Source organism: Falco biarmicus, chromosome 5, assembly GCF_023638135.1.
Source record: "Falco biarmicus isolate bFalBia1 chromosome 5, bFalBia1.pri, whole genome shotgun sequence".
Lineage (NCBI taxonomy): Eukaryota > Metazoa > Chordata > Aves > Falconiformes > Falconidae > Falco > Falco biarmicus.
In genome coordinates, this window is record NC_079292.1 from 62,244,173 (window position 1) to 62,266,702 (window position 22,530).

The following is a 22,530-nucleotide window of genomic DNA, read 5'->3' on the forward strand; positions in this document are numbered from 1 at the left end:
ATCCCTTTTGATTGCATAAAGCCTGCGATTGATTCCTCACCACTTGCCTTTTGCAGCAGGAATTAGCCCTGCATTGTGCGGGCTGACACGCTAAAAGCGAACTCGCTTGGGAGCAAGAAGTTGCAGTGCGCCGGGCCGGGCCGGGCTGGCGGCCGGGGGTGGTGGTGGTGGTGGTGAGGGTGGTGTTTGCCCCACTCCCCTTTCCAAGAGACGAGGGGGGCACACACACAGAATCCCCCCTACACTTCAAGGCGAGCTAATCCCTGAATGCACTGAGTAATACGCGCTGCGTTATGGAGCTGTGCGCAGCGCCGAGCCAGGGCGTCCCCCCGGCCGCGGCCGCGCCCGCCCGACCTTGGGCAGGTGCCCGCTCCCCTCCCCGGGCATGCTGCCCGCCCCCCGCAGCCCGGCCCTAGGGCGCGGAGCGAGAGCGGGCGCGGAGCGGGAGCGGGCGCGGGGCGGGCGGCAGCTGCGGCGGGCGTACACCGCCCCCAGCCCCGCGGGCCCCCGCCGCGCCGCCGCCGCCGGGATAAAGGCTGAGGCGTGACACGCGCGGGGGCAGCGCTGCCCGCTGCCTGCCCGGCCCCCGCGGCCCCCCTGTGCCCCTGGGAGTCCGCACACAAAAGGCAGGACCTGCGCCGCGGGGAGGGGGGGGGGGGGCGAATAAAAGGAAGAAGGGGGGAGGAAAGGAGAGGGACCAAACATAAAAAAAAAAAAAAAAAAAAAAAAAAAGTCAAGAAAGAGGAGCAAGATGAGGAAAAAGTGTTTTGAAAAAGCGGAAAGCGCCCCAGGGTCCCCAAAGCCCGGCGCTTGCTCGGCTGGGTGCGGATCGGCACTTCCCCCTCCGCTGTTACCTGAGCGCGGGGGGGGGCGCGGAGGCCGCGCGGGGCCGGCTCTTCTCCCGTGCGCGGAAGAAAGTCTGGGCAGCAGAGGGTCCTGTGGGGAGGGGGCAGCGGTGGGGGTGGGGGTGGGGAGAGGGAGCAAGGGCAAAGCCCACGCCGCGGGGATGCCCCCCGACTCCGCGGGCGCAGACCTCGCACGTCGGGGAAGGGGGGTGAGTGGCAGCGCTGCCCGTCCCCGCGGCCCAGCGCGGCGGCGGGGGGGTCTCACCGTGCTTCCCCGTCGCTGCCCGAGGGGCTTGACTTGGGGTCGTGGGCGGGGGGAGAGACATTTGCCAACGGGACGCTATTCCAGCATTATGATAAACACATAAATAGGTAAATAAATTAATAAGACCGTGACCCAGCAACCTCCATCTGCAGCCCACACCCCCCGCCCCGCTTGCGCGTCCCCCCCAGCCCTGAGTAGTTCTAAAACTTACACTGCGCCCAAAGAAGTCCCTGATTTATGGAGTTTACTAATGCTAACTGAATACTGTCTGTCAGGCAGCGCTGAAAGGCTCTCCGCGCTAATACAAGAAAAGGCTTTGTGTTGCTAAGCGATTAGAGCAGATGTAATGAGATTTACCCCAATCCTGCTTTGCCCTTTCCCTATCTTCAGTAAAATTGTGTGTGTGTGTTTTCTTTCTTTCTTTCTTTCCTTCGGGAGGGGGCTGAGGGGAAGAGGGAGGGAGGAGGTGGTGAATTTCTGAGCCTGCCTTATACATTGTAGCGAACAACAGCGTAACTTTGCCTTTAGTTTAATGAGTCTGGATATTTACTATTCAGAAATGAGCAAAAAAGAACACCTGTCTACACAAGGAAGAGAAATTTCGCCTTTGTAACAGAATGAAACATTATCCTAATGTTATATTCATAGCTATAAATTACTCGCTACACTTTCTTTGCATACCTTATCTGTACACTCGCAAAAGTGGGTAAATAAGAAAGGAGATGCTGTAAAGGCAGAGCGGATGGAGGCATATAACGGTTATTATTTTCATAACTAAACAGTAGTTCCACGAGCGGTTAAAACAATAAGTGTTTGTGCTGAAGTAATGAGGGATTGCGTGACCCCAGTGTGTCCCGTGTGTCTCCCCCCCCCCCCGCCGATTAAATCACATATTGATCATTTCAGGGCGTGGGGGGAGGAGGCGAAGGGGCACATGTGTGTACACTTCTAAAGCAATGCAGAAAGGACTATACATTGATATGCATACGAATATAGGTCCATGTATGCATATGCGTGTGTGCATATATATAGCTGCACATACATACACACACAGACGAAATTCCGGGGTGCTTCACCAAAGTTTTTCCATCCTCCTTTTTTTTTTTTTTTTTTTTTTTTTTTTTTTTTTTTTTTTAAAGACAGCGCATCCCTCGCAACTCTATGGCACATTTGTAGCGGAGCGGGCTAGATTTTTTTAACTCCCTACGATGCACTGGCTCTCCCCCGTCTTTGTTGGTTTTTTTTTTTTTTTTTTTTTTTGTAAGATGCATTTTGCGCTTTGCTTTCCGCTTGGCTTGGTGCACGCAAACTGAATTTGCAAGCGATGTAGGAGCCAGGCGAAAAGGAGAAGGCGAATTCTGGTCACGTCCTTGCTAACTAACAACAAGCAGGCTAGCCAAAAAAAAAAAAAAAAAAAAAGCGGGGGGGGACGTCCAATTTCTTTTTGAGTCTTGGTAATTGGGTACTTTTACAGGCAGATCACGCTATTTGGGTAGAATAACAAGCTTAGAAAGACCAGTGTCGCTAAGCTGCCACACATTTCTGCTACTTTATTTATTTATTTAATTGTATCTCACTTCGCCTCCCGCTTCCCGTCTTCCCCCGCCGGTTGTATTTCCCCGGCCGCTCGCCCCGCAGAGGCAGCGCTGCGTGCCCGGGAGCGGCGGCGCCTTCCCCTGTGTTTTCCTGCCCCGTCGGGTCACAGCCGCCGAGGCCAGGGTCACACCGCCGAAAGGCGGGATGGAGCGCCCTCTCTTTTTGGGACTTGGGCTTTTGGGGGGAATTCTTTAATGTGCAGTGATTTCAGGAAGCACAATGCAATCATTAATCATCCCCTGCCTTTTGATTTGGATACACATTTGCAACACAGAAGGGCAAGAAAACAATGGTGATACCACTAAATCTTTGCATATTTATATAGAGATAGATAAAGATATATATGTTACATCCATCAGATACAAACACTTCATATGCATCTTAGCTTCGGCATAACATCATTTAACATTTTATCCTTACATTCATCGTTGTCAATGGCAGACAGAAAAAAAAATTGCATGCAGTAGGCAGCCGATCATTTCAATTTAAAAAAGTTTTATTACGAAACTAGTTTGTATAAAACAGGGTTATACAGGACCTTTGTAAGTTTGTAATAAAACAGTAAGAAAAGGCAATGGCACAGGGGTTTTTTTTTGTTTGCTTGCTTGTGTTTTTTGTGGGGTTGGTTTTTTTTCTTTTTTTTTTTCTCCAAAAGGCAGCATATAAAAACAAATGGCTACCATTTTGCGTTTGGACAATAGCTGCATAAACTTTGTTCACTTTGAACATTGTTTAATAACATTATTAATACATTAACAAAGTTTCTATAAAGTAAGACACGTTGGTGCTAAAGTACATCTGGAGGAAATCCAAGTCCTTTACAAAACCACATACAAAAATGGCAGTTGTAAGGTAACGTCGACTACAAGTCTAAACATGAAGAGGTAATAAGCATTACATATTAAAAAAAGTGTCAAGATATACACATTTTAAACCATTTGTACAAAACCTCTATAAATCTCTCTCTCTTATGTACAAAAATAGCTTAATATATCCCCAAATTGGTTAGGGTAGATACAAATAGATTTTCTTATAATAAAAAAATTCACAAAAAAGATTGGAAGCATTCTATGATGGAAACGGGAGGACAAACTCGGAGCAAGGGGAGGGCGATGCGCGGGGAGCGGGGGAGACGGGGCTCCGGGGTCTTCTTTGAGTACAGCGTAGCTGAATTTCAACACCTCCACACACACCGGGGAACCGACTTTGTCCACAGAGCGACGGCCGCCAGTCTCTGAAGGGCCGCGGCGGCGGCGGGGTGCGGAGGGGGGATGCCTGCCTGCCGGGCCCGAGGAAGGGCTCCTCCGCAGGCCGAGGAGCGCAGCGCCCGCCCTCCCCCGCGGCCCGGGGCGGAGGCGGCCCGGCCGGGGCCCCCTCGGCTCCCCCGCGGCCACCCGCTCCGCCGGGGCGCAGTCCTGGGCGGCGCGGCGCAGTGCAAGGGCCGGCCGGGCTCCGGGGCTGGGGGCGGCCGCCCCGACCGCCCCCGCGGCGCGCAGCGCTGTGCCCGCCCGCCGGGAGACGTGGCCGCACCGCCCTCCGACGGCGGCGGAGAGGGAAACGCAACAGGTTCTTTTTCTGAGTGGATTTGTGTCTGTCTTTCTGTCTGTGATATATTTGTGTTTTGCTTTGTTTTTTTTCCCTTTTGCAACTGTCCTGTAACAATAAAAGAGAGAGCAGATCAGAGCCGCGCCGGGAGCAGCGCCGCGCCCGGCTGCCGGAGCCGCTCGTAAGTACCGCGGGACGCGCGGCCCCCGGCTGCGGGGACACCCCGGCTGCGGGGACACCCCGGCTGCGGTCCCCCCGCGCGGCTGCACCCCACGCCGCCCCGTGTCCGTCCGCCCCCCCCGCCCCGGCCCTCCGCGGGCGCGTACCCACCTGCCGCGCGGGCCGCCAGCGTTCAGAACCAGCTGGTGAAGTCGAGCAGCTCCTGCTCCTCGGGGCTGAGCGGGTCGTAGGAGCCCTCGTCGGAGGAGTAGGAGGAGACGGGGGAGCCCGCCATGGAGTTCATGTCGTGGGAGTAGCTGGGCGAGATGGTGGGCGAGAGGACGCCGGCCTGGAAGGCGGCGCTGACGGCGTCGTGCTCGTCGAGCAGCTGCTGCAGGGCGCGGATGTACTCGACGGCGGAGCGGAGCGTCTCCACTTTGCTCATCTTCTTGTTGGCGGCCCCGTTGGGGACGTGCTCCCGCAGGGTGGCGAAGCCCAGGTTCACCAGCTTCACCCGGTTGCGCTCCCGCTCGTTGCGCCGCGCCACGGCCGCCGGCTGCTGCTGCGGCAGGCTGTACCCGAAGCCGCTGAAGTTGAGCCGCCGCTTGCAGCGCATCAGCTCCGGCGAGGCCGAGCGCTGCCGCTTGGCGGCCCGCGGCGCCGAGGGCTTCCCGCCCGGCGAGGGGTGCCCGCCCGCCGGGCTCAGCTGCGGCGGCGGCGCCCCGGGCGGCGGCCCCGGCGGGGCGGCGGCGGCGGCGGCCACCGCGGCGGCGAAGAAGCACGCCGGCTGCAGGAAGGGCGGCTGCCCGGCGCCGCTGGCCATCCTGGCGGGGCTGCCGCTGGCCATGGGCGCGGGGGCGTCCTGCGAGGCGGGGGCGCCCGAGCGGCGGCCGGTGCCCGTCCCCCCACCACCCGAAACAAAACTGGAAAGGAGGTAAAAAAATTATTTTGCCGCGCTCGCTTGAGAGAGAGGGAGAGAGAGAGAGCGCGAGAGGCGGCGGGCAGGGAGGAGCGGCAGCGGCGACCAGCGGGAGCGGGCGGCGGAGCGGGCGGGCGGCCGGGGATGGCGGGCGGCGCTGCCCGCCCCCCTCCCTCTCGCCCTCCGTGCGGCGGCCGCGGGGAGGCTCGTGGCGCTCGCGTGTGCGCAGGCTGCTTTGCAAAGCCCCTTTTGCAAAAAAGTGGCTGGGGATTGTGTCTCTTATAAGGGGCGGACGGGGCTCGCCCCCCCCGTCTCCTACAGACACACACACGCACACACACACACGCACGCACTCTCTCCCCCCGCGCTCCCACACGCACACACACACTCTGCACCTTGCGCCGTCCACGCTCCCGGGCTTTGCCGGCCGCGGGTCGCGCAGCGCCGCCGCCTTTTCAGCGGCGGGGGGTGGCGGGGGAGGGGGGCGCGGGCGCGCACACAGCCGCCCCCCGCGCCCCCCGCACGCACACACGCACACGCACACCCCCCCGCACCCCCCCCGCCGGCCCCGGCGCACACGCGCTGACCGCCGCGCGGCCCCGCCTCCCCCCGCCCCCCTCCGCCGGCCCCCCGCGCCCCCGCCCCCGGCCCGCCGCCCCCACCCCTCGCGGGTTTGTTGTTGCAAGTGCGTGCGCCCGGCGCGTGCCGCGCTCCCGGCCCTGAGCAAACACCCGCGCCGGGGCGCCGCGCGGGGCGGCGGCGGCGGGCGCGGCCCGACGGGGCTGGAGGCGGCGCGCGTGGGCCGCCGCGGGGAGGGGGCTGGGGGGGGTGGGTGTCGCGGCTCGGTGTGGGGTGCGGGCGGAAGGGAGAGGGGGTGGCCCTGCCCGGGGAAGGGGGTGCCCGGGCGCCGCTTGCTGCCGTGTCCTCCCGCTCCCCGCGGAGGTGGGGTGCGCGTCGGGAAGCCGTTGCGGCGGGCGGGGGACGGGGGACGGGAGGCTGCCGGCGGAGCCGGGGTGCGGGCGGATGCGGGCAGCCCCGGGAGGTGCGGGGCTTCCTTTGCTCCGGCTGCCGCCGGGGCGCTCGCGGGGCCGGGGGCGGCCTTGGCGGCACCTGCCGGGATTCAGAGGGGATAGCCGCGGCGCGGCAGGTGCCGGCGCGGGGCCGGGGCCACCAGGCCGGTGCGTGCCCACGGGGGAAGCGCCCTTTGCCAGCGCCGGGGTGCGGGTGTGCATGTGCGCTGGCAGCCGGGAAGGGAAACTTCGTCGTGTGCGGCACGGCGACGGGGCCATTTCGTCCTCGTCCCCTGGGAAGCACTGGGATGCCCCGTACAGCGTCCTCTGCTCACCGCGTGCTGCGAGCCCGAGTTCCCTGCGTGTCCGCGACCCGCCGCCCGGGGCCCGCTTCCCCGGGCCCGCTCCCCCCCAGCGGCCGGAGCCGCGCGTGCCGGCCCCGCGGGCGGCCTGACGGCGCTGTTAGCGCGGGACTGCGCGGGGAGCCGGCGCGGGTGCTCGGGGGAGCGCTGCTCGGAGCAGCAGCGTGCGGAGCCTCGGCAGAGGTCACTTGTGGCACCCCTTTGACATGCGGAGTGCCAGGGGACGAGCCTGTCTGGAGGGAAAGGCTGAATCTCTCTTGGCTGCTTCCAAAGTGGCAGGTCAGAGCATTGCGGTACGGCCACCGACACCGGCGGGGAGCAGGTCTGTTTTAGAGGACAACGTAAAGCCTGGGTGTGCTAAGCAGAGCAAGCAGGTGTGGGGCCAGCTCTTCCTCCGCTGCCAGAGCCCATTCCCCAGGTCATGCAGCCTGCTTGCTGGTCCCCAGGGAACTCGCCGAGCCCCTGCTGCCTCCCATGCTACCCTGCAAAGCAGAAGCAGGGCACCGATGCGGGGGAAGTGATCGCTGCTGCCAGGTGAATCCTCACTTGTGGCTCAGGGCCAAATGTGGAAAAGCAGTGCTGAGGTGCTGAGAGCTTCAGGCTGGTGTGGCTTGGTGGTCACACCGACCCTTGGAGCTGCCAGGGCATGGGCAGCCTGGGAGACATGGCCAGGCTCAGCACTGGGGCGTGCTGGTGGTCCTGCTCTTGGCATGAGCAGCAGTGGGGACCCTGGCATGGCCTTCTCACCCTGCCCCCCCTACATTTCACATAGCCATGTAGCTGTGCAAGCTTTAACACATTTTCTGCCTTCAGCTCTGTCTGATCTCCACTTCTCTCTACACTTTTCCACTCTGAAAACTCATGTGTGTGTGCTCTCTAACTCCCTAAAAAGAAGCAGAGCCGCAGTATGACAGTCTTGCCGTGGGCGACATTATGGCTCTAGGAAGTCCCTGGCAATCAGCATTCATCCTTGGTGCTCGCACAAGCACTAAAGCATGGGAAGAGGGGACCTGCACCGTTCCTGTTCAGGTTTCAGGGGAAGTGAGTGCAAAAACAGGCCCTGCTTTGCTGCTGGCCTCAATTACTGCAGCCTGGAGCTGTAGAGATCACTTCTCATCTGCCACTGGATCCCTGACCCTGGCTGGACACATGAGTTTGAACAGTGATAAGCAGCATCGTCATATGGCAGAGCCTTAATGTGCACCTGCTAACTAGTCTTTTAGCAATTTTTAACATGGCAGCTTTTAATGCACATGATGAAAAAGGTGAAGCAGTTCTGTCTGGTCTAACCTCTGTCACATTTATTTCAGGTCCCTCTTCAGTGGTCACTGAGTTTCTTTCTGATTTTTAGCCTATTGTCTCATCACATGTGAAACATACTAAATGATTGCCTTGTCTCTTGGGCAGGACAGCCAGACCCAAGCAGGATAAAACATTTGTGCTTATTTTCTGTATAGGGAGCTCTCCCTCTTCAGTTCCAAGTCTTCTGAATGGTTTATTCAACATCCCTTTTCTGATGTCAGAATTCTCTGCACTGAAAATAGTTGTTGCATCATCAGCTCCATGTTGTGACATTGCTGGGGTGAAAGAACAGTAACGAACCAGCCCTGTGATTCGCATCCTGGTGCTTTGGGAAGCAGCAACAGTAATACCAAAATAATTGCAGTCCTGTAAACTATATATGTATTTAAACAGAGTAATTCTTCTGGAGCAGCACACTACCAGAACTGATGTGGAAATTCCTTCCCTTTTTCTGCAAAATGGCAAAATGAGGCTGGAGTTTCTGGGTTCTTCCTTTTCCAGTCTCAGAGGGCTTTTAAAAAGGCAAAAGACGTGAGGCCCAGAGGTCACCAAGTGTAACTTGCATGTAATTTTGCCTCCGTGGCTCTGTCCCGGCTTGGCTTCCCTGGCTCCGGCACCCGGGGGGGGGGGTGGTGGTTGGGGGGTGAGGAGGGAGGGCAGAGCCCAGCACCTCCCTTGCCATCCACTGCTGCTGGGGAACAAACTCACCCCTTGCATTCTCCGAGGTAATGCCAATCTTGCCAGTTCCCCTGTCTGCTCGCTGCTCAGGGTAAGGGGCCTGGGGCTGCCAGATTTATAGATAATAAATACTGTTTCAAGGTCCCCTGCCTCCACCCACTTGTATGCACAGCCCTGCACCTGCACTTCGAAATTCTTAATTCTAACATAATGATAAATAGCCCTTGCCCTTTTCATTGGGTTTTTTTCTTTTTTCTCCCCCCCCCCCCCCCTTTTTTTTTTTTAAATCTTGAACTGTCATTATTTTATAGTGGCTTTTTTGTGTGCCTAAATTGTAGCCACACTCATGAGGTCTTTTGAAGTCCTTGCCTTTTTTTTTTTTTTTTTTCAAAAAAAACCCAACTTTGGTATGCCTTCCCCCCCCCAGCCCCACCCCTTTTCTTTTTTTAAAGGCCATTTACGTTATGATTAAATGCTGTCTTGGAAAAGCAGAACGAAAGTCGTTAATCTATATAGATCTTCAAAGAATCGATACATTCGGGACTTCTGTAGGATTTGTTACACTCCATTTTGTTACAGTAGGCAGCTCGTCTGGATTTGGGCACATGTGTTTCTCTCCCTCCCCTCGCCCTCCCCCTCCCTTTTCCAGCTTCCCCCCCCCAAGAGTGAAAATAAAGTAAAAGGTCTTTCATGGTAAACAAAACCAGCTTATTCTCCACATAGAACACATGAATAGCTGGAAAAAAAACTTACAATAAATGGTGCATTTTTTTCTCTGCTGGGTATAGCATTCAAGATCAGTCCAGTATTCAAGAAGCAGTCCATTTTTTGCTCAGCAAGAGAGTTTAGAAAAGAAGCGTGGGGTCTATTCAAGGATCTTTTCCCCCTTCACAATTGCTGGGCTTTATGAAACCTATCTTCCATGCCTTGTCAGAGTATTTCTGGGGACCAATTAGTGCTTTGTTGCAAGGCTTCTTTGCTGAATCTTTGAGCAGCAAGAAAAAGCTCTCTTGAGTCTCCCCTTATTTTGACTATTTCAGTCATTACTCAGTGTAATAATTAATATGACAACTGGACGCTGAAGTTTGTATAGAAACACCTCGGCTGCAGGAGAGAGCGTGCAGTGGGTGGTAACAAGCTACAGATCAGACCGAGAAGCCACACACACAAGGAAGGAAAATAAAAAAAAAAAAAGGGGGGCGATGGGGGGGGAGAGAGAGGATAATGAATGAAAAGAAAGAGAGAAAGAATAAAGATAAATAAATAGTTGGCGCAACCTGAAGAAACATAATACAGACTCGGAAGAGAAAAAAAAGAAAAAAGGCAAGGGGGGGTGGGGCTGGGGGGGCGACAGGCGACCTCAGAGAGGTAAACTTATTTTGAAACAGTTTCTTTGTGAACATAATTTTCCAAACTTTGCTACTTTCAGAAAGCGATTTTCCCCTGATGGCTGTTCCTTCGGGTAAGTAATTTTCAAGGAGCATCTGCCTACACTTTGGCGTACTTGATAAACTTTAACATCTCTTCCTAAGCGTCCCTTTACAGAAAGAAAGACTTTGAGCGTTTAAACCGTGTTCGTGAATAATTGTTGCCCGTCCCGCCCAGGGTGGCGGGAGGCTAGTTCCCGGGACAGCGAGTGGGACGAGTTCTGCTACCGTTGTGCCGTCCCCGAAGAGGAATAAAGCCTGTGCCCCAATGAAGAATTAAAAATGACGTTTGACCAGCGACACTGCTGAATTCTTCTCGAACGGCGTCTTGGGATGAACACTCATCACTTTGCAGACATTTCGTGGGCTGCCAATTAGGGCATAATAAATAATTAGAGGGTTTAAGCATATTAGATACAGCTCATGCTAATGAGCTACATCAGGCCTTGTGCTAACCTAAAGTGACAGTTTGCATATAGGGCTGCAAAAAAGGGGTGGGGGGAGGGGGGAAGAGAAAAAAAGCAGCAGCCGCGGCAGTCGCCCCCCGGCCCAGCCCCGGCCCGCTCGCCCCTCCGCTGCCCCGGGCCCCGCCGGGCGCTGCCGCCCACCGGCACCGGCGTGCGCGGCGCCCCCGGCCCTGCGCGCCCGCGGAGCGGGGCCCTTCGCCCGCCGGCCCCGCCGGGTGGCCCCATTGTGCGGCCACGCGTCCCGCGTCCGTCACAGCCCCGGGGGATAAATCACACCGGGCTGCCCCCCGCCACTTTTCGGAGAGCTGCATTTCGGAGGCTTGGGGGATGGTGTTTTCCCGGCGCCTCCGAAGCCGCAGTCCTCTGGCAGGAGGGGTGGGCGAGGGGCTTGGGTGATACCTGCCCGCAGCCTGGGAGGCGGACCCCCCCCGGGGCAGGCGGCGGGGGCAGCCGGGTGTTCCCCCTGCCCAGCTCCTGGCTTCGGCGGGCGCTGCCGTGAGGACACAGTGCCACCTCCCGGGCACGCCGCGCTGCGGAGGGCAGGAGGCGGGGGAAACCCTCTGGGGACGGGATGGGGGGTGCCTGCAGCACCCGGAGACCTCTGGTAAATCCATACACAATAGGGATAAGGGGGACCCCCCTATGCCGTACGCATCCACACCCCTACACCCCGAGCTACTCATGAATCCTCATCTGAGAAATTTTCGGGAGCTCCTGGTTTTACTAGGAATGCTCCCTCGGTTGCTTACTGCTCTCTCAAATCCACCGGGACACCCCGAACCAGCAGGGAAGGGAGGGAGCTGCAGGCCAAGGGGAGTCACAGTGTCCTTGCACGGGAAGGGGCATCCCTGCCCAAACCAGAAGCTGCAGCTCTGCAAATACTGGCTGAAGGCAGGGGCAGGAAAGAGCAGCCTGAAATGCAGCCAAAGTCCGTGGCCCTTTGAACTTGCATCACGCCGGCCAGGGGAACCTGCCAACTTTCAGTGCAAAGAGCCCTCTTAGCTGTGGCTGAGCAGCACAGCCAGGAATGGATCTGTGGTGCATGCGTGTGTGTTTCTGAGGGCGAAAAGGCGTTTTTAGATGGAGGCAACATGGGACATTAGTGCATACCAGCATATGGTTGAAAGCAGTGGGGCTGCGCAGTCCTGCAACCAGAGCTCAGAGCAGGACTAGTAGACCCAAAGTTCAGGTGCTCACTCAGGGGCTGGGGAACAACTCACATGGGGCAACTTGAAACCCGAGTAGGAAATTCCAGTTATCAATGTCACTGCAGAGGGACAAACCCGTGCCTGGTATGCTGAACTAGTACTTTGAAGAGGACTGGGAAGCTCCGGCAGTTTTGACTCTGAAATGGTCCAAGGTAACCAGTACTGATGCAATTGTGTGTTCATATTGTAATGGCACTGGACAGACACACACACATAGACACAAACAGCTTTGCTCTAGTACAAGAGAATTTGGGAATTCCACTTGGCAAGGAGGAGCTTTACTTCCCCCAGCCAGTGCTACCAGGCAACTTCTGACAGCCCTAGCTGATGAAACAGCGAACAGCTGGCAATACACTGGTGATATTATTACATTATGTAGCAAATAAGAGTAAGAGAGAAAGTTGCAATATTAATGAGAAAAGCAGGGGGCAGGAGGAGGTAGATAATTACGAGGATTTGGCATGAGCAACATTTTGCATACCCAATACTTCACTTTGCCTTGCCATTACTGTCAGGATAGAGTGAACAGAGGGTGTAACGCATAAGGAAAGGGATGGAAGAAAGGAAAAAAAATGCTAATGCTTGTAAAAGCCAGAGAAGGAAAAGAGATAGATCAAAGGTTAAAGAAAAGAAAAGGAAAAAAGAAAGAGGAAGGCACAAACAAATGACAGAAAAAATACTTTTTGATGCCACTGTTATTTTGGCCAGCTGTAGCATATATTTAAATTATCTAAAATCTAGTTGAAAAATATACCAGGTAGAGAGGCATGGTGTATGGGGAAAGTAAATAAGACCAGTAGCTGTGGAGACTTTATTGTCGCTGTCTTGTCCTGCACAGAACTATAATCAGTGATGTCACCAACATTATCTCCCTGGTTGTTTTTGCAATGTGGCCTTTAATGTCCCTATCATGGATAGGGCTGTGCCTGGTGCTGCACAAACATAGAGCACAAAATACTGCCTACAGTAGTGAACTTATTGGCTGAGCCATTCAAAGCCACTAGTTTTTATTCTGCTATTACTAAGCTTAATTTCCTTTTCCGCTACTGCTCCATGTCTCCTTGCCCTGACCTGCTGCCATAGTGTCAGCAGGGCCCAGTGTGTTATGTGTGCATTGCATTTGGCTGCCTACCTTGACCTGCCAGCTTGTACTACCAGCTTGCCAATCACTTCAGAAAATAACTTTCTACCCTTGTGTGCAGCCACCGGATGCACAAATAAGCAACTCTTCCAAAAAAGTTCTGTATTTGTGCCCAAAGCACCGAGTTACTTCAGATGCACAGTATACAGTTGATAATTTCAGTGAGCTGGACTCCACAGTCATGGGTTGAACATGGGTTCAGGCTGAGATCCCTGAAAGTGGTTCCAACTCAGTCTCCCTACTATAAGTCTGATCAGATTTAGCAGCAATTGGATTTCATGTGTACCAGTAATTCATAGTAAGTCTTTGTTAATATCTACCAATCTGAGTTTGCACTGGTGCAGGCAGTAGAGCTTCCCTCAAGGCTAAAATAACTATAAAGAAATGTTTTCTCTATTTCACAGAATTTATCATAATCACAAAAATTTAGCAAGATTACTTGCCTTGACGTAGTTTATCGCAGTAGACTTCATCTTTCCACATAGCAAGATAGATACTTGACCATTTTTTTTCCCACCTGCCCTCTAGTATTGGGCTACAGCTTTCCTTTATTCCCTCAAACCCTTTGGTGACTCTTTCTAAACTGAATCTGAGCTCTTTTATACCAATCCTTTACCAACCCTTTCCGAAATCTTGTATGTCCCCCACCCTGTTTCCCTTGTAGCTCTCCATAGCTGACACAATATACAAGCACACATACATCTTCTGTAGTTCTTTTGCATCCTCCTGCCCTCTAGCTCGGATTTATTCTTCCCTGCTCCTTTTCTTCCTTTACCTTCTTCCCTTTCTCCATGTCCAGACTCATATCACGGTGTGAGGTTCACGTAGCTAACTCCTGTCTCACACTTCCTTTACACTGGGTCTCTCTCTCCAATGTTTGGTGTGTGGAGAGATGTCACCTGCTCTCTGACCTCTTGGATGCAGCCCAAAAGGCCCTATTGAAGGCAAAAGGCTGTGCCACAGCCTTCACTGGCTTGTGTTTGGCATCCAAAGATCAGATCAGATCCTAGGGAACATCTGATCTCTGGTCACGTGGAGTGAGCCCTGAGGCAAAACCCACCTGACGCTGAACAGGCATCCAGCGATGGGAATGGACAAGGGGGGAGGCTGAGCTGAAGACGACATGTTGACGTGCAAAAATGAAAACAGCGGCTGGTGTTGATCAGGAGGAGGAAGGCTGTTAATTCAAAGCATGCTGCTCATCTACGTTGGGCGCAGATAGAAACAATATGTTGGTGAGCCACTGTGTGCTGGGGTGGGATCCGCAGGGGCTGGCTAGTGTGGAGCGGCTCGTCCATGTGCCAGGCGTGGGTGGGGGCGTGTAGGGAGAACGCCCCCTTGGCAGGGTGTCCAGGGGAGGGAGCTGGGGAAGGGGGGGAAGGGGATGGCTTTGCCTCACTTGCTCCACTTTAAATAGCTTTGCACAGTGCTCTGGCCACTCTAGTAGGGTCAGAAGGCTTCACCTGCAGCAGTGAAGGGTCCTCCCTGCGTGGGTGTCACTGTCTCCGCAACATGGATGCACAGCACTGCAAAACAAATGGCGACCCTTTCCAGGTAAGTGATGGGGTCTGTGCTTGCTGCCTCCCTCCTGCCCTCCGCCACGCTTGCCGATCTTGTCCCCCACTCTCTGAGAGGCTGTGTAACCCAGGATGGGAGGAAACATGCCTGTCTCAGTGCTTTGTGGTGCCTAGGTGCTGCCGTTCTCCCTCTTGGCAGACAGCATACTTCTCTGTTATTAATTGTGCTTACAAAAGTGCAGTGAGAATGAAATTAACACTGCAACAGTATCCTTGCGTATATGGCAAAGGGTAGCAGCGGCAGCAGCAGCAGCAGCAGCAGCAAAGACCAGCAGCTAATCAGAGGTGTTAAACCTATGTGATAAAAGCAAGCTGTCTTCCTTCTGTTAAGGGAAGGCAGCTGAACTTAATGTACTCTTCTGGGGGAGCTGTTTGTTAAATTCTGGAGCTCTGACATCCATCTTTTTTAATGTTTACTGACTGACTTCGTAACCTTTGCTTTGGGAAATACAGGAAAGTCCTGGAGCCCGTGCCTTTTGATTACAGGCACTGTACTTACTGCAGGGGCAAATGATGTAACCTGAGGCCAGAATGGTTAATTATTAGGACCAAATTCTGTATGTACCTGTCCTATGCGATGCTGATGAAGCCAGAGACAAGCTGCAGAAGATGTGCAAAAATGAGCTTCAGGTACTGCAGGCCTTTCTAAGAGCGGAGCAGCAGAGAAAGCCTGGTTTCCTACTGCTTTGTGTGCTGAGGCTGAACTCCCACAACAATTCTCTAGGGTCTCACCTTGCTACTTTTGCAAGTTGTGTAATTGCTTGCTCCTAATGACATCTATGGGAGCTGAGCATCTAAATGCCTTAAGAAATCTGTCCTGGAAACTAGTTCTATTTTCAGAAGTAACTTAGAAATCTTACTTCATTTGAAATACCTCCCCAAGTCCTTTTTTTTTTCCCCCTACTATTTTGTGTACCTTATAAATCTGGAATTTACAACACAGAGGTTAAATTTTTCTCTCACTGAAACTGCAAGAAGATCTTACTCTGGCTTCAATAGTGCTGGAATTCACTCTCCAGGGCTTTATCTAACCAGCTGAGGAGTGGATTAGAAGTCTGACAGGTCTGTGTTATTGACCTCCAATACTGTCACATGTGTCAGAAAGGCAATATCAGTCTGTGTGTGAAGTGGTTAAAGATGCAGATTTGCATTGTGCTCAGGTAAACCCATCTTTGTACCTATACATAATCTATCTTTAATATTGTACTAGATCCAGGGATGGATGTTCATATTCATTAACTGGTTATTATTCTACCTTCTGGGGAAAAAAAAAAAAAAAGACTTGGAAGAAAATTAGAGCTTAATTTATTTCACACCACATTTGTAAATCACATATACATATCATATAGGCAATGTTTCAATGACAATGAAACAATTTGTTCAACTCTTAATCAGAATCACCGTAGTAACAGAACAGTAGAACTACCTCAGTGTTGCAATTCCTCTCTGTGTTGCAAACCAAGTAATTAGAATTAGAATTCAGAATGAATAAACTGTGATCAACAGAACTATGCACAGGTACTAGAAAAAGCTCAGCAACAAATGTGAGTGGTTGTGTGTATGTTGATGTGTATTGTGATGATGTGATATTATCTCCAGTGTATATGTTGATGTATATTGTCTCCAGTGTGTATTGATGCATATTGCCTTCATATATACTGCTGAGGACTGGGTACCAGGAAAACAATCATTTCGCTCTTCTTTCCCCTTGCAATGAAAGCTGTCATCTCTGCGGACAGACTCAGGCATGAACTGAAATTTATACAGAGATGTTCCAGTGAACTGAGTACATATGCAGATGTACAAGAAGTTAAGCAAGTATCGCTCGGTTTGCAGGATTAGTGCCTACTCCCTACTGCACTGCGTCTTACTTTTAAGCACCAACAAAAATCAATTTACAAGAGTGGGAAAATGAGTGAGGACAGATCAAAAGTGGCTGATGTCAACACATCAAGGCTAGTGACCAGTAAGAATCTATTGGGGTTGGAAAGTAGGTTTGTAAGTAATTTGGGGTAATCTCATGGTATAAAGAGATCAATTAACATTAGAATTACCTTGCAGGACTTGAACCATGCATTATATCCCCTGCAGGTCTCCAAACCACAAATTCTTCCTTTGTCATGCAGATTCAAGTCAACCTGCCATAGAAGTTGGTCCTCACAACATGCCTTGGCAAGAGTATTTTAAATACATAACTGCATGACTTTTAAATCAGTTTCAGTGCAGACCATGAAAACCAAATTCTCAGTCTGTCAGGCAGACCTTGATGTAGCACAGTTCTGTCCTTGAGATTAGTTTTGGTTGTGGTGGGGGAAAACAGAAGGGCAAAGCAATGCATGGATGGTATTGCAAATAACAGTTTGGGTTACACTACCATAAAATGTCTGGACTACTAACATTTGGTTTGCCTTTTGACAGGCTGCTGTCATTGTTTTCCCTTGTGGTTGCTTGAGGTGTGAATGGGTTTAATTTACACCAGCTGCCACATGGCTCCTGACTGCTTTTCTTATTGGTCTCCACCATATAAGAGCTGGGCTGGCTTTTGGGCTGTGTGAGGATTTGGGAGGTACAGAGATGTTGTGGGAAGTAGCACAGTCATTAGTTCCACTGGTGGAAAAAAAAAACCACCAAAAAAAACCCCACCCCAAAACCACAGTACCTCTACTACAGCTTGCGCTAGGGGTTCCCTATAAAGGTGGAAAACATTTGGATAACTTTTGCAACCTCTAGTAATAAAGCCAGATAGAAAAATCTGGTGTTAGTCTCTTCTGAGGTTAGCAGGATCCCAAAGACAGCCTGAAGAATTGGCAATTATTTATCTTGCAGAAGGTGGCAGTTCCTTATAATGCTGCTTCAGAAAATGTAATTCCACCAAGAACTTTATGGCTTCAGGGCAGCTGCATTTGCTTATTAATTTATCTGCTACAAAGGCTGTCTTTTTAAGGACAATATTTGGGATCAGCGACTTTGACTTGTATGTTAAGTTAAGCAATAACTGTAATGAGGACAGGCTCTGACTAAAAATACAGATCTTCATGAAGAAAAAATGAATGGATACCTTGAGTCAAGTTTTGACCCTGGACTCGTACCTGACTGTGTTGCAGATGTCTGGTGTGATCTGTGAAACACCAACCAGGAGCAATTTGCCCGAGGCCAGTAGATGTTAAAAAAAACCCAGAAAATAAGGCATTAATGTGACTTCCAAAAGTTTGTGATGGTTGTGCATCAAATTTACTCTGACATCAGAACATTTAAATGATTCTGGAAATCTCAGCAAGCATGTAAGTGCTGCGTCAGGTACCCAGATAATTTTGAAAATCTGGCCCCACTCCAGGGCTGTTTCCTGTTTCTGAAGTGGTGAAATAGCTCTTCCCTACTTAACAGGCGTTTTGTGAAAAGAAACACATGTACTGACACATACTAAGAATTACATTCTGGTAATGAGAACCATGAAAATAATTAAAATAACCATTCTTCTTGCTTGGGAATACTGGAAAATGCCTTCTGGAATTTGCAGGGCAGAAAATCAATAAGAGAAAGGGAACAAACAGAAATGAAAACACATCTTGCTCTGAGTCTTTACTCACTGTGGGATTTAGGGAAGATCTAAATGTTTGCTCCAATATTCCCACCCCTCCCCCCCCTTTTTTTTTTTAAATTTGTGGGGTGGGTTTGTTCGTTTGCTGTGGTATTATTTTGTTTTTACACCAACTTTCATATCCCTTTTATGAATACCACCTTACCTGGGGCTACCTGGAAGGTACAAGCAGAACTGAAGGGAAACAGATCCTCACCTGCATCTCTGCACAGAGCTCATCTACACAGCTCTGCTTAATCCTGAGTGTTAATGAAGAGAAGCCTGAGGGAAGGTCTTTGCACTGCAGCTGAAACCGAAGTGCAGAAATGTTTCCAGTCACCCCTGAGCCTGATACACTTGAGAGGTGAAGCAAGGCAGAGATGATACTAGACCATTGTCATGTCCTTTTTGACTACCCTACTCTGATTTCTGACAGCAACAGTTGCCTTGATTCCTACTTAAAGCAACTTTATACTCTCTTTACATGGCTGATGCCTTGTAAAAGGTAAGTAGAGCAAAGCAAAACTGACTCCTATGGTGAATGTAAATTTTTTTGTTGTTTGCTTTCTTTTCTTTCAGGAATCTATGTACATTGAAGAGTCCTCAAATAAAAATGGTGTGATTTCTTTGATTTTCTCTCTGAAAGAAGAAGTTGGGGCATTGGCTAAAGTTCTGCGCACATTTGAGGTAAATATTTTCCTTCAGGAGATGTGACCAGGTCTTTACAGTTTTGCACTGCAGCAACATTTGCTTAGGGTATTTGTGGTCATGTTTGTGATTCAATTTCATTGCCATAATGGGGGAAAGCAGCACGCATTTCTTTTCTGGGATTAAAATCCTTTAAAGTCTTGGAGCAGAAGTAGTCTTCTATAGTTAAAATTTGTTTTCAAACTTTTAAATTAAAACCTCTACTTTTAACTGATATGAGGTGGAAAAAAAATGCATTTTCTCCATTTAGGAAGGAAATACTCCACTGTAACTGCTCAAGTGAGAGGTAGAAGTGAGTTGGGCCATAACCTGAGACTGACATCTGAGTATGTAGATGTATATGTGTATAATGTATAGAAAGGCAAATATAACCTGCATAAGCTATGTGACTCATAGTGCACATGTTGCATGAAACATTTCTGTTGGGGGCAGCTATCACCCTCTTAGCCCCTGTACACCTCAGTAAATCTGATACAAATAAGCCCACCATCTCCTACCAGTGGTACTTCTGCAGAGGGGTTGGAGGGTACCTACACAACAGCATCAAAATGACAGCACTTTATTTACACCAAAAAGGGACTCAGCAATTTGTTGACTAATTTGAAAAACTTTTGGGAAAGCAAGGACCTTTTTACCTTTCAGGACATTGTGTGCCTATTCATTCTTGCAGAAATATTTCCCAGATGTCGTGGATCCTGTTTAAAAAGCACAAAATCCTTGCAATTCAGGGTGGTTGTGTTGCAACACAAACAACTGGGTACTCTATGCTCCCAAGTAAATACGCTGTTATATTGGGTTTGTGACATGTTTTTTTTTCTTTTTTAGAACATCATCATATAATAGTTGTGCCTGAAAGCAGCTTTTTCTATAGAACGCTGTAAAAAGTTGTGGCCTGCATACTTTCCATTAGTAAATTGAACTGACTAGGAAATGAAAAGTTTGTGTGCTATTACTACAAATGAAAAATGGTTATGAGTTACAGGACATATTTGATTCATTAAGATGAAGGGAAATTCATACCAACGGCAGCAGAGCTAGTTTAAATCTGTGAACTGACCACTGTAATGCAGTCCTGCAAAATGTCTGTATGTCAGTGGCGTGCATGTTTGTAAGTGAATTAGGGAGTCTGTTGATATTTTCTGGTTAAATATGTTGCTGTTTACTAACCAAGTTGCTATCAGCTGTAAAGGAAAATCTGCAGGGGAACTAGTATAGGAAGGAGAGTAACCGCCACTTCTTGGATGTGACTTTTATTACCTGAAAGCAGGTACCTAAACTAGACAGGCTCAGTCATGGTTTTCTCCAGTTACCCTGACGGCAAATGAGGGGATGGGGCTTAGCTGGCCCATGTCTGCACTGGTGGCTGGGTGGTTTCTCCTCTCAATGAAGCCAATTCTTTCTGTGCAAACATGCGGTCTCCCCCAGCACGAAGGCTTGACAAGGGACCTGGCGTAGGTGTACTTATATCAGTTTTGCATGCTGTCGGCAATGTAGTAGGGAAATGGATGGGTGTCTGGAGGAAAGGGATGTAATAGTACAAGCCTGACCTGCAGCTTCAGTTCCTTAGAGCTGTCACTAGTGAATTCATGAGTGTTGGGGTGTGTAAACCAGAGCAGACCTTGGGCTGTTCTAACTCAGCACAAAGGACTTTGCCCCGTGTAAAGTGGTGTAGGACACACACATGCATGATGCGATAACCTCCACCTTTCCCCACCTGGCCCATAACCATGGTGCCTCAGAGACACAGACTTTGTGCTCAGTGACATCTGCAGCAGAGATGGGGAAGGTGGTGATATGTAGGTGAAGAGTGGGGACAAGGAGGAAGACCTCATGAGGAATTTTTCTTCTTGTACCCCTTACTGCTCAATAAAATCAACTGAGAGATGCAGGTTACCTACAGGAGTTAGTTCAGACTCTCTGTTGGTGGGCTTCTCTGGGCAGGGAGACCTCTCAGCTTGTCCCCAGGGTTTCTGTTGCTGGCTTGGTACTGACCCAGGGAAATGCACTAAGTTTGTCTCAGAGGGGCGGCACAGGGAGGAGATGTGGGGACAGCTGCTCTGGCCATTATTGCCTCACACAACCACATGAAATAGGAAAAAGAAAAACACAAAAACCACAAAATATGATCAGATTGTTCCCTGGAGTGGAACAGCCCTGCAGCTGTCAACTCCCATGAGGGCCAGACCTTGGGGTGTTTGGAGCCCCTCTGATCCTTGATGAGGCTGGGGGATGCCCAGGCTGTTGGGGTCTCTCTGGGCAGTTGCATGTGGGAATGCAGGCAGAGAGCACAGCTCAACCCTTTCCTCCTCCCAGCTTGTGCTTTGGAGTGATCAAGGGACGGTGCCTCCAGCACTGGCTTTGAGGTTTTTGCCTCTCTAGCCAACCTATAAAACTATGCTGGAGATGAAGGGGAGAGGAGGAGGGGTGAGCGAGCTGAAAATGTGAAAGTCTTGAAAATAAATCCTCTCTCAAAACAGGGAAGAAAACGTGGAAGCAAGAGTCAGACTGAGAAATAGGGAATTGAAGGGAAGCCTAAAGAAAGGAGAGATCTCATGATGCCATCAGCAGCCAGGCTGCCTTTCTGTAAAGGAGGTGTCTGTGTGGACCTGGGGAGATTCATCCCTTCCTTGCTTTAAGAACTGGAGAAAAAAAATTCTGTTACTCCGGGAGGGCTATTCAGTCACTCTTGTGTCTGTGCCTGGGCAGAGCAGTTCCTCACTCCCAGATTCACATCCTGCCCACACCCTACTTCTGTCCTGGGGTGAAACTTGGCTAGGAATTACCCCCCAACATGGTTTGATCTCCATGGGAAACAAGAGCCCAAAGGGAGCTGCGCTGTGCTCCAGCCTCACCCTGCATCTGGATAACAGGAGGTCCAGGACTGCTCATTCACCAAGCACTACAGCTGCTCCCCAGTCCAGATGTAATCTAGACTCACCTAGGAAGCAGACTTCCTAGGGAGGGAAGTAGTGGCCAAACTCAGCACAGATGAACTGAGTAATTCATGATGACATTCATGATAAATGAAGTCCCCACTGTGGGCCAGGATGGACTGAAGGTAGGAGAGCCGCATATCCAGGTAGGTGAGTGCACAAGCCAGTAGCTACCAAGAGAGAGCTCACGGCACAGAATTACATCCTGTAACTGAGACACCAAGTTTAAGAGGATTTCAATGTGTTTTGGGGAAACATTAATGTTTGTCCTACTCAGATATCCCTCAGGGTTGCTCATGCAGTTGTCAGAGTGCTGCATGCTTGCATATTTGTTTTTTGCTCCAAGACCCAAACTCTTTTCTGTTCATGTCCCAGTTGCACACAGATATGTGGCTACAGTGACAACTGCTGTTTTTCCTGTGTAGCTTGAAGGCTTTTTTTCTGAGCAGTCTCCTTTATGTACTCAGCTCCTTCTATCTGCTGTCTTTATGTCTAAAATGTACTTGATTATATTCACTTTTTTCTTATGTTTACTTTTGGTTTATATTCTAATACATTTCAGTGATGGGCCAGTGCACAATGTCCAAAAAGAGCAAGCAGTCTGTATGGAAGAAGGACTGGACCCTCAGAAGGACAGGCACATATTTAAAGAAAAGCTACATGACTCTTTAAGCTGAAAGCATTTCTGCCTCTAAAAGCAAACCCATACTATGTCTATGGAAGGGTTCAATGTCCACTTCGGGTAGGAGGAGAGTTCTTTCCCAGCTTCACACAAAAATAAGCAGCACTCAGGAATACACCCCCAAACACC

General features: G+C 50.9%; 2 protein-coding genes across 4 annotated transcripts in view; one reads left to right on the plus strand and one right to left on the minus strand.

Annotated features, from left to right (window-relative positions):
* Window positions 1-4,240: 4,240 nt before the first annotated feature.
* Window positions 4,241-5,370, minus strand: ASCL1 (achaete-scute family bHLH transcription factor 1). The gene is made up of 2 exons (XM_056342042.1): window positions 4,582-5,370; window positions 4,241-4,359 (listed from the first exon to the last, which is right to left on the minus strand). The coding sequence occupies exon 1, from the start codon at window positions 5,255-5,257 to the stop codon at window positions 4,604-4,606; it is 654 nt and encodes a 217-aa protein (XP_056198017.1). The 5' UTR covers window positions 5,258-5,370; the 3' UTR covers window positions 4,241-4,359; window positions 4,582-4,603.
* An 8,620-nt stretch (window positions 5,371-13,990) lies between these two features.
* The window catches only part of PAH (phenylalanine hydroxylase), a 42,845-nt gene continuing 34,305 nt past the window's right edge, over window positions 13,991-22,530 (plus strand). Inside the window, exons 1-3 of one of the 3 annotated variants that reach the window (XM_056341717.1) lie at window positions 13,991-14,159; window positions 14,342-14,478; window positions 18,658-18,765. In XM_056341717.1, the coding sequence (XP_056197692.1) occupies window positions 14,437-14,478; window positions 18,658-18,765 (150 nt within the window). In that variant the 5' untranslated portion in view covers window positions 13,991-14,159; window positions 14,342-14,436. The remainder of the gene's footprint in view (window positions 14,160-14,341; window positions 14,479-18,657; window positions 18,766-22,530) is intronic. The other 2 variants (XM_056341718.1, XM_056341719.1) reach the window with 2 other exon arrangements.

What these genes read in the sequence shown, in the direction of transcription:
- ASCL1 (XM_056342042.1), bottom strand. Translation starts at nt 5,257, where the DNA reads ATGGCCAGCGGCAGCCCCGCCAGGATGGCCAGCGGCGCCGGGCAGCCG.